This window comes from Fragaria vesca, linkage group LG6, assembly GCF_000184155.1.
Source record: "Fragaria vesca subsp. vesca linkage group LG6, FraVesHawaii_1.0, whole genome shotgun sequence".
In the NCBI taxonomy this organism is placed as follows: Eukaryota; Viridiplantae; Streptophyta; class Magnoliopsida; order Rosales; family Rosaceae; genus Fragaria; species Fragaria vesca.
The window spans coordinates 35,597,503-35,609,663 of NC_020496.1; the positions used below are offsets into that span (position 1 = coordinate 35,597,503).

General features: G+C 38.5%; 2 protein-coding genes across 2 annotated transcripts in view; one reads left to right on the top strand and one right to left on the bottom strand.

Annotated features, from left to right (window-relative positions):
* The window catches only part of LOC101296223 (thaumatin-like protein 1a-like), a 4,152-nt gene extending 3,139 nt beyond the window's left edge, over nt 1-1,013 (top strand). The window contains exon 2 of the mRNA XM_004306226.1: nt 114-1,013. Coding sequence (XP_004306274.1) covers nt 114-793 — 680 coding nt within the window. The 3' untranslated portion in view covers nt 794-1,013. The remainder of the gene's footprint in view (nt 1-113) is intronic.
* An 8,786-nt stretch (nt 1,014-9,799) lies between these two features.
* Nucleotides 9,800-12,161, bottom strand: LOC101296508 (putative ribonuclease H protein At1g65750-like). The gene is made up of 2 exons (XM_004306227.1): nt 10,814-12,161; nt 9,800-10,635 (listed from the first exon to the last, which is right to left on the bottom strand). The coding sequence occupies exons 1-2, from the start codon at nt 12,159-12,161 to the stop codon at nt 9,800-9,802; spliced, it is 2,184 nt and encodes a 727-aa protein (XP_004306275.1).

Sequence of the window (12,161 nt, forward strand, 5' to 3'; positions counted from 1 at the left end):
TACTATACTATATATATATATATATATATATATATATATATATATATATATATATTCTATCATGTAGATCGAAGTTGATACTAATTATTTTGTTTTGGTTCCCAATTAAGCAGGTGCACATGCAGCTACGATCACCTTCACCAACAACTGCCCCTACACCGTATGGCCGGGAACCCTCACCTCCGCCCAACAACCCCAACTACCCACCACTGGCTTCGAGCTAGCACAAGGAGCCAACAACCAGGTCATCACTCCAGTTCCATGGAATGGCCGCTTCTGGGCCCGAACCGGCTGCACCACCGCTGCCGACGGAAAGTTCTCCTGCGCCACAGCTGAGTGCAGCTCCGGCCAGGTCACATGCAACGGCAACGGCGCAATCCCACCGGCAACCCTAGTCGAAATCAACATCGCAGCTGACGGTGGTCAGGACTTTTACGACGTCAGCCTCGTCGACGGCTTCAACGTCCCCATGTCCGTTGCCCCGCAGGGCGGAACCGGCGAGTGCAAACCCTCTTCATGCCCGGCCAACGTCAACAACGTCTGTCCGGCGGAGCTGCAAGTGAAGGCCGCCGACGGGAGCGTGATCGCCTGCAAGAGCGCATGTTTGGCGTTCAACGAGCCACAGTACTGTTGCACACCTCCTAATGACACTCCCGAAACATGTCCACCCACAAAATACTCTCAGATCTTTGAGGAGCAGTGCCCTCAGGCTTATAGCTACGCTTACGATGACAAGAGCAGCACCTTTACATGCTTCGGTGGACCTAACTACGCCATTACTTTCTGTCCATGAGCAATATAGAGATGATCGAAATCATAGACAGATCGAGGAAGCTAATAATCAAATCCCTTTTTGGGGATAAGAATAAGTTGTATGAATCTTGACACCTTGATATTGTCAAGAATTTAGTATCAATAATTTCGATGGAATAATTAATTAAAGACATAAAATCTTCTAAGAATATGCAATCCCCAACAAATATGTACGGGGTTAGCAATCAGATTCGTTAAACTTTACACCCCGATCTATTTTCATTAGCCAACATTCTCCAACAATATTGACACAACAAAACAAATATACATATTGTGTGATGAAGAAAAATTAGTCACACAACATGTTTAAGGAACCTTGTCTTGTATGTTTAACCCGTCTCTATCATTCGTGTTACACGCTAACCACTCTATGGGATTAAAAACAGATTAATTAAGAAAAAAAGTTCATAGAAACGATCTGCTATACTTGAGAGTCGACAATCCGTCAGCATATATCGTGGCTGATACTAGCCGATATATCTACATCCTCAATAATCGCCGGCGATCTCTAGCTTCAACCACCGTGTGCGGCTGCCCTGTCAGAGAGCTCTCTCTCTTATCACGTACGCTGATTTGCATGCGTAATTGGGATAGCACATAATTGAATAACCCAAGCCAAGACTTATTCAATGGCATGATCAACTTAGGAGACTAGTGGCACGGCATCAGCGTCAATAGGTACATTCAAGTCAGGGGCGGAGCCATTCACAGGCCTTGGATGGCCTTGGCACCCCCCAACTTGGAATTATATACATACATTCCCCTGTTATATATTCTGATACAGATGATCTTCATCTCAGTCTATCTCATGTGATGGCACTCCCATGCCCCAGCATTATGTAATGATTTTTTCTGGGTGCCCACTAACCTTATTTATATATACAATTGTGGGCTTTATTTCCTAATAGGCCAATACAAGCTTACTTCCTATTTGATTATGACACAAATCCAATATTTATATGTATTATATTAGGAATCTAGGTCCTTATCTATTATCTAATCCAGGATGAGACTCATGAGAGGACGAGAGGACGAGAGGAACAACCGAACAAACAATATGTAAACATGAAGACGACCTTCCTCTCTCGCCTCTAAAAACCTTGATCGCTCCCCTTCATGTAACCGCCCGCTTCTCTCTTCCTTACTTCGATCAGTATCTAAACCTAGGGCTTTATTTCTTCTGAGCATTTTCTATTGAGCTCTCTAACCGACCAAACAATATCCTTTTTCCATAGATCTCGTCATCTATGTTACTTTATTGGCTTATAATTTATCTTTTGTTCATTGGCCGGCCCCTGTTAGTTTTAAATCCTGGCTCCGCCTTGCAAGTACTATGAAAGTATGAATGCATATTAACACAAGATTTTGATAGATAGCCCCATTATTTGTAATGACATATCGAAATATAAGGCAACACCATCCTTCACAGTTCACACTTGCCCGTTTGTTTTCACACTTGCCCATTTGTTCTCTAAGAGAAATTTTATTCACACACTCTTAAATACTAAATGCACATACATAAAATACCAAATACACATACATTTTTTTATACATCTAACGTCAAAAAGTTTAAGTATATTAAATTACCAAAAGAGGTTTATATTAATTATATAATATTATTAAAAACTTGAAATACACTATATCTCACTTTAAAGTTTTATTCTCTCTGCATGAATGAAATTTCAAACTTAAAATTTGATAATAGGCATATTCTTAATCAAATTGATTGAGGATTAATTATGGTCTCATGGGCAAGAGCTTAATGATTCATAATAATGAATTCCCCTAAGCAGATGAAGGTTTTTGGTTGGCTTCGACCATGCAAAGACTTAGAATGGTACTGTCTGTCTTATAAACAAGTGGAGTATCCATGCTCGAGGTTTTCAAGCAGAAGAGACTAATGATCTAGTTTGGCATCAGTTTTGCAATGATCTAAAACATGTTTTAAAGAAATTGTGAATGAAATATGTTCTGTATAGATATGATAACAGTACAATGAATTGGTCTATATACATCTACCATGATAACTATTCTAGGAAAGGCATGATTACATATATCAAGATCCTATAAACATTCATAGAAAAGATATGTCAGAATCCCGATCCACCATTTACTCCATTATATCTCCAATCTACTTGAATGCATATCAGTAGATTACTTCATTCCATAATACTCTCCCTCAAGTTGGAGAGTGAATGTCTATCACACCCAACTTGCTAAGGTGTGTGTGGAATACTGGCGCACGCAGAGGCTTGGTAAACAAGTCTGCAATATGTTTTCCAGTTTGCACATAAGCAGTCTTGACTTCACCCTTTTGAATTCTCTCTCGAACCGTATGGCAATCTAACTCAATGTGCTTCGTTCGCTCATGGTATACTGGATTTGCTGCAATGTGTAAGGCTGCTTGATTATCACAGAATAACCTTGCTGCCTCAGGATGTTGCACCTGCAAGTCTTTCAATAAGTATCTCAACTAGCTGAGTTCACAAGTGGTTGCAGCCATAGAACGATATTCAGCTTCGGCAGATGATCTTGAAACTGTGGCTTGCTTCTTGCTTTTCCATGACACAAGTGACTTACCAAGAAAAATACAATACCTTGTTACTGATCTTCTGGTGATGGGACATCTTGCCCAGTCTGCATCGTAATAGACGACCAACAAGGGTGAACTATTTGAAGGGAATAATAAGCCTTGTCTAGGAACTGTCTTAAGGTATTGAAGAAGTCGGTTTGCTGTTTTGAGATGATGCACCTTAGGTTCATGCATAAATTGACTGAGTGTGTTCACAGCATACGTAATGTCTGGTCTAGTGTAAGATAAATCAGCTTCCCAACCAATATCCTATACCGAGAGGGATCCTTGAGAGCATCACTCCCTTTCTCAGTTAACACCAAGTCAGGCTCCATAGGTACCTTGGTAGGTTTCACACCAAGAAGTCCCGCCTCCTCCAATATATCCAACGTATAATTACGTTGACAAATTGAAATTCCAGCTTTGGATCGTGCAACTTCTATGCCAAGAAAATACTTGAGGGGTCCAAAATCTTTAATCTTAAAACAACTGTTGAGGAACTTCTTGAGATCCCGAAGAAATTTCGGATCAAGGGTTGTGTGTTGGATTTTAATTTCATGAGATGAACCCAAGTGAAACGAGTAAAATCATCAACAATGGTGAGAAAATAACGTGCTCCAGAATGAGTGTGAGTTTTGTGAGGGCCCCAAATATCACAATGAATCAAGTCAAAAGATGCAGTGGATTTTATTGAACTTGAAGGAAAAGATAAACGAGTTTGTTTGGCTAAAGGACAAATATCACACACATGTTGTGGATCAAAAACTATTTCAAGAATGGTTTGAGATAACCAGTGAAGAGGTGAAGATGACAGGTGTCCAAGCCGTTGATGCCAAAGGTCTGAGGTACGTGTGACATGATTTGCTAGGTGGGGGTTTTGGCTTGGGTTGAGGTAGCAGAGTCCGTTAAAATGCTTGCCCAGGCCAATCGTCCTCTTCGTATCCACGTCCTGCACAACACAAAAATCCGGGTAAAAAATCATAATGCATTTCAAAGCTCGAGTCAATTTACTCACAGATATCAAATTTACTCGGAATTTAGGTACATGAAGAACACCATCAAGATTCAAATCTGTTGACAACTTAATTGTTCCAATACTCTCAATGGTGGCTTTCCCACCATTAGGTAGACCAAAAAAATCATGAGATGTTGTAATTTTGTTGTGAGTAGGTGATAAATAAGAAACATGATCCGTTGCTCCACTGTCTACGATCCAATATAATGTAGAATGAGGATCAGTATGTGTGATATTGCAGTTGGGTGTGACTATGCGTCGTGGTGTAGGATATGCATGTATGTCATATCTGGTGAGGTTTTGGACAGTGTGTTCTTCTGTGTTGGCCATAACGTCGATTTGATAGTGTCTAGTTTAACTGTGTTTGATATGTTTACGGAAGATGGATGAGTCTCTAGAGTCACCAAGATTGGTGCTCTGATACCATAAAGAAATTGTGAATGAAATATGTTCTGTATAGATATGATAACAGTACAATTAATTATTGGTCTATATACATCTACCATGATAACTATTCTAGGAAAGGCATGATTACATATATCAAGATCCTATAAACATTCATAGAAATGATATGTCAGAATCCCGATCCACCATTTACTCCATTATATCTCCAATCTACTTGAATGCATATCAGTAGATTACTTCATTCCATAATATGGTCCAAAATAATGAATATGCAAAGAATTCTACATATATTGATTGATCATGATGGAGTAGTTTGAATGCTCTTGAGTTTTTTTTTTAAAAAGTCTTCTCATTTTTTAGCAAAGAGAGAGAGAAAGCTTTTATTTTCTTTCTAAGTCGAGATGATATAAAAAATGAATAAATATGTATTTAGAAAATATATATGGTAGCATGGTATATTTTTAATGAGGGTAGTTTAGAAAGTTTAAAGACGTGTATCTAGTAAAATGTTAGTATTATAAAATTATTTGGTGGTGTATTTAGTATTTAGCCATACGTGAATAAAATTACTCGTTCTCTAAAGCTCTAAACAGTTGAAAAAAAAAAAAAACTATTTTTGCAAACCCACAGCAATGACAGCATAATCCTACAAAGCAGAATCTTGAATATTTATAAGAGTGATAAGCGAGTGCTAAACAGCAATGAGTTGACCACACAAAGAATATGTAGAACCAACATACCTGCCGAACAAGGGTGCCAAATGGTGACTTGACCATGATGTGCATTGGCGTTTTTTTTTCATCAAAAATTTTAAGACCTGAAGCCAAAGGAGAAGAAGAACTTAGCATACATGAAACAACATATGCATCCCAAAATAACGAAAATCTTTTATGCACCACGGTGCAAATGAACCGAACAACTAATATGTAGTAATTTGATCCGGCTATCTATGTCGCACTACATACATAAATATTAATACCGTTAACAAAATTGAAACCTAAAAAAATAATCTTAAGTGTTTCCAACTAAGGAGGTGAGGACACTAGGTCAAAGAAGATATACTCTTATAATGAGAGTTTTATTTAATCGGATCAAAAATGAAAATAAAATGAATGATTTGAGCACTTACACATTAATGATGCACTTGGTGCAAGTGCACATTGATACGTATAATCCGCTTTCTCAAAATAAAAAAACAAACCGTAAATGAGGGGGCATATCTCTGTGGATGTAGATAACGCATGAAGCAGGTTTACGTTAGTTTACCACTGCTGTTGAAGACATAGAAAGGAACACACCAACGAATACGCCCTCAGAAATTTTACCTCCACATAACTGCAAACAGCATCCAATCAGAACTGCAGCATTGAGAATAAAAAAAACTTTGTATAATCCAGTCTACATCAGCGAAAGCTATGGCTTCACAATCAATGTCGATTATAGTTATCTTAAGCACACCCGTCCAATAAACGAACCAAAGAGTGGTAAAGATGTAATCATAATACTGAATGTCAAGATGCAAGAGCAGAATAGAGGCATATACCAGTCAATTTCATGTCTTGCACAAATACTGCACCTCTCACTCTCCAACACAGAAGAATAGCTAATGGTACTCCACATCCTGTTAGTTTTAAGGACTCAGATGCTAAATCCCAGTGCGATAGGTTATACTTGTCACTCAGTGTAAACCCTAACACAGTCAAAGTAGTTGGAGGAATAAAGCACCAAGAAGAAATAATCTACAGCACCGTTAAAAGAGGAAATTACCAATGAGCAAAACTAAACTAGAGTTAAAAGAACATATGCAGTATAATTATGCATACTGATTATAAAGGGCATCTTATCATTTTAATCGAGCACATCGAAACGAGCCTCACCTCTACATCCGCCTCCTCCACCGCCGTGCATACCTCGGCCAGCCAAGCAGAGGTACCCCTACATCGTCCATGGCTGTGGATATGGTACCGGCCCCTACATACTTGCCTGCAACAATTCTAATCGAATTGAATCCTATTATAAACCATGATTTACAATCCCGTGACAAGTTAACTGTAAAGCATTAATTAGGAAAACTGTGATACTAATTCTATAAAATAAACCACACAGGGAATGAACATACAAAACTTGATCAAAATTCAGAGATATATTATTTCATGGATCCGAAACAGAGTACATACACATAGACCTCCTCATCACCCGAACAAATCCCCAAGCACAAATTATGAGTAGTCGTTTTATAATAGTCCATGACATGAAGGACAGTCCTCGATAAACACTGTACTGTAAACATCATCCAAACAAATAGAAAAAGCCTCCCCGAATGTGGTCTCCAAATCCTACAGACAACAATAGTGACTCAAGCTCAAACCCTATAGAATATGCACAACAATTGCACGCACAAAGTAAATGTAATTCTACGAAAGACTAACTTGGAAGTATCAACTACCAAAAGTTTATTTTTAATGGAAATTCGGTGACATGGCGGCGGTTTATTAACCGTCTCTATCATTTGTGTTCTATACTAAAACAATCTATGGGATTGATTCCCATAAGTACATATATATCTGATCTCTAGCTTGAGACACAGGCATATATAATCTCAACAAGTTAAATAAAAACAGATTAACAAAAAAAGATCATGGAAACGATCCATGATCCACATCCTCATCAATAATCGCGATCTCTAGCTCTCTCTTTGTTGATTTGCATGCGTAATTGGGATAGCTGGATAGCGCATAATTGAATAACCCAAATGCAAGACTTCAATAAAACGATAAACTTAAGAGACTATCGGAAACCAACTTTGTCCATTCACTCGTTCCCGCGCATCGTTATTTCCATCAATGTAATTGTTTGCTGAAAAATAGTCGGTTTTTCCATCAGCTAAGTTATAGATGCCAATCAGTAAATGACCAGTGGTGTTTGTTGCATAATATATGCAGTTTCCACCTCCGAGTCCATTAAACGCCTTGTCCTTCAATACAGTTGACACTGAACTGGTTAGCTTTGACAATGGAATCGAGATATCTCTGTTCAAGCGTGAGAAACTATTTGCACTTATGAAGATTGTCTGGTCTTCAAGAGTAGTCTCTGTCAACTCAGGTTCCGAGCCAACATCTAACTTGAACACCCCAAATGGAGCATCTGGATTCTGCAAATACCTGTCGGGATATTTAGCACTACCAAAATACCGATCCCATATAAGCAAAATTTCACCTTCAGAAGTTATCATGAAGTAAGGATAAGTCTCAAGTCCATACAGGTTCTTGTGTCGTTCAATTAAACTTCCAACTTCAAATTGCTTGCCTACGTAGATCTGACTTTCGGCTTTAGAAAAAACCTCTAGGGGATCAAAAACAACAAGATATTGAACACCATATCCCCCGTTAGCAAATGCGTACAACTTCCCATCCTTATGGAATTGAAGTTCATGAAAATGAATTCTATATTTGGGGCCTGATTGGTAAGTCCATGATTTGTCACCTGGCCTGCAAAATGCCAACTTGTATGTGCGTGGTGTTAGTATTGTTGCTACAATGCAACCAGAAGATCTCGGGTTTGAGGAGGCCGCAGATATCATTGGTACTTCATTGGAGGGTGGCAGCATAATTCGAGCACCTGTTATCAGATTCAACAAGTAGTTGATGCTCCATCCATAAGCACTAGGGGACTTTCGCCATTTATGTTCGCTCATTATCAAATATCCATCAATACACCCTACGAACATCATATAATACGAAGGATCTGCAGTTGCTTTTGAAAACGTAAAATTATAGACACTGTCTTCACTTGGACTATAGAGACTACAGAGTGCAGTTGCCGAGTCCACAGACCGAACCCGTTTCAAGATCCATGGAAAAAGGGTTGCTCGTTGACACCATTTTGACGACGCTCTTCTCCATGAGGTACACACAGCAGAGAACTTAAGTGAATCAATGAGTGATAACCGCTTCATCAACATCTCAATCAAGTCATCAGGAAGATACTCAGACCACCTATTCGAGACCGAGATTACTCCATGGGCACTTTCACCATCTCCTAATTCCAATCGACGGCAAAGTTTTTTTTCAATGTATCATCTTGAAAACTTGTTGCCTTAGTTCTACCATCAGCTCTGCTGCAACTGATACCCATTCTCGATCTTCTAAATAACTTATACTCTTGATTGATAGGCCTGAAGAATAGATTAACTAGTTAATCAAGTGTACAGAAGCTGATCATATTTAGCATCGAATAGAAATAAAAGATAAATTAAATTAGTGTATTTATGCTAAACGTCTCATAATCTACCATGATCATATTCAACATAAGTTTAATGATGAACCAAACTCTTCATATCGAGCAACTAGCTTATACATGTAATAATTAACAAACAATCATGTAATTAAAGATGGAGTGATATTAAATACAACTTACAATTAACTTATCTTAGAGAATTGCCTACAACAACAAATTAATTAAACCAGAACGATCACCATCGAATAAACAAAACCAGAATAATTAGTTCTTATTAGGGTTTGGAGTTTTAGTTATGAGACAAGGACCTATGATTAAAGAAAACATGAAACATCTAGGTCAGGAGAGTACGTGAACCCACCTAAAAACATGAATCAACCCAAGTCCAGAAACAGCCCTCTCAGAAATCAAAGAAACGCAGCAACACAAAATAAAATGTTTAAACACCGCCGCGCCCGGTATAGGTGGGACGTCGCGTTGTGTTAGCACTTCGCTATCTCTATCATTAATGAATGAGGACTCCTCAATCGAATTGGACTGCTCTCTCTGATGGGATGCAGTAGCTGCATATCTCTTATTCTTCTGTACTTCCTTTATTCTATCTTAGTTCGTTTGGTTATTAGGCCCAGTATGTAAAAGTTCCATCTGACCCAATAGTAGGAGTAGTTATCTCTAGCAGTTAGTACTTAATAGTTCTCTGGATATATATCTCTTTTTTTTTTTTTTTGATACTAAAATACAAGGAAAAACAAGAAAAGCTAGAGGACACTGCCTCGTGGGCAGCCTTCACCAATTTGGTCAAACAGGATCATTCTTCCAATAGACCTGGGCAAAGGTTGGAACCAGTCTCTTCTTCCTGTTATTGAATGTCCCAAACTTTCTGTGGCGTCTGCTGCAAAATTTGCTTCCCTGTATATGTGGTTAAAGCAAATCTCCTGGAACTCTTGAGCCAAGTTTTTAATGTCTTCTATAATCTGTTGGAGCCTCCATGGGGTGCTAATTTTGCCATTCACTACATCAATAATGATTTTGGAGTCACCCTCTACAATGATCCTTGTCAGCCCCCTGTTCTTGGCAATGAGGATGCTGTCTCTTAGTGCCGTCGCTTCAGTTGTGGGAACCGAGGCCTTCCCAATGTTCTTTGATGAAGTAATAATTGGTACACCTTCAGAATTCCTGATGATAGTACCACAGGCTGCAGAAGAGGAAGTCACCGAGCCATCAAAGTTTACTTTGAAAGTGGATGCAGGAGGTGGTTGCCATTTAATGGCTGATGGTGTTTTGAAAGAACCAACCCTGCAATTCATGTTATTTTCCTTGAAGCCTTTCTCTATAGAAGCAGCAACACTAATAATGGTTAGAGGGGAGGTACTAATGTTTCTGAAAGAAGCATCGTTCCTGGCCTTCCAAATCATCCAACAAATAGTTAGAATTTTCTCAAAATCATTTTTGTTGTAATTTCTTTTCCTCAAAAAGAGATTCAGTTTATTTAAGAATGTATCACTTCCATGAATAAGATCATGGAGGCAAGCTTTTCTCCAAACATTTGTTGCAATTGTACAATCACCAAAAAGATGATCCAAAGTTTCATTGTCTGATAAACATAATGAACAGGTGTTATCATGTATTTGGTTAAAACCTTGACAGTCTGTCTTTTGTTTTCAGTCTTCCTCTTAAAAGAAGCCAGCTGAACATTTTAATTTTTGGAGGGATGTTTAGCTTCCACATTCTATTTATCAGTTTAATTTGGGGGTGTTTTTCAGAGAACTTACATTGGATCCAAGTCGCTGTTTTGATGGAGAACTTATCATTTGCAGCGGGTCCCCAGACACATCTATCATTCTGGTTATTTATGGGGATAGGAATTCCCATTATCTGTTTGACTATTTCCCAATCCAGGACTTGGAGCAATTTTTCTTTGTCCCAGCTATTTCCTGCAATAAAGTTACTCACATTTGCATCCCAATTAATAGTAGCTTTCTGCTGATCATTTAACAAATTGATAAGAGGAAAATCAAAAATCCAATTAAAAGTCCAGAATTTAACCTCCTTTCCTGTGCCAATAGTCCATCTCATCCCTTTTGTAATGAGATCTCTACTATCCAGGATGCCTTTCCAAGCAACGGAGTCACTACTTTTCTTTTTTGTTTCAAAGAAGGAATGGTTCTTTAAATACTTATTCTTCACTATTTGAACCCACCAGTTAGAGTGGTCCATGATAATCTTCCAACCAAGCTTTGCTACAGCCGCTTTATTAAAGTAGGCTGAGGGTCTAATTCCTAAGCCTCCAATGGATTTAGGAGTACATACTTGTTCCCAAGCTACTGGTGGGTTTTTAGAATCACCCCACAAAAAACTCCTTGATTCTGTATCTACCGCCTTTGTGGTTCTCTTATCACAATTAAAACAAGACATAACATGATTTGGCATTCCAGCCAGGTTTGTTTTGATAAGGGTGACTCTGCCAGCATGAGAAAGAGTATTCTTTTTCCAGCCGGCAAGTTTATTAGAAATTTTAAGGATTAGTTCCTTTGAGTTAATAGGGTCTTTCCAACAAGCAACGTTATGGATGCCTAAGTATTTTTCGATAGTGCTTTTTTGTTGAATTCCCAAGATATTGACAATGTCATTCTTCCTGGAGCCACAAACATTTGGAGAAAAATAAAGAGAAGACTTATGGAAGTTTATTTTCTGTCCTGAAGCAGTGGCAAAGTCACTTAAGGTTTTAAGAATATTTCTGGCACCTCTAGGAGTTGCTTTAGCAAAAATTAGACAATCATCAGCAAAGACAAGGTTGGAAATTCTAGGTCCTCTGGGAGCTGAAACTATCCCTACTTGGTTCCTAGGTTTCTCAGCTAGCTTATTGAATTCTCGAATAAGGGGTTCCATACAGAGAATAAAAATATAAGAGGATAAAGGATCTCCCTGTCTAATACCTCTCGAAGGCTTAAACCAACCTTCAGGTTTTCCGTTGATTATTACTGAGAAAGAAACTGAGCTTATACAGTTCAAGACCATGTTAATCCAATTATCGCAGAACCCAAACTTTGTCAAACACGCTTTGATATACCTCCAATTGAGGAAATCATAAGCTTTTTCTAGGTCTAACTTGACCGCCAT

Bases quoted from the DNA above. Each gene is read 5' to 3' on its own strand.
- LOC101296508 (XM_004306227.1), bottom strand. From the start codon at position 12,161: ATGGCGGTCAAGTTAGACCTAGAAAAAGCTTATGATTTCCTCAATTGG. The intron at 10,636-10,813 runs GTAAGTTCTCTG...TATGTTTATCAG, and splicing joins AACAGCGACTTGGATCCAAT to ACAATGAAACTTTGGATCAT.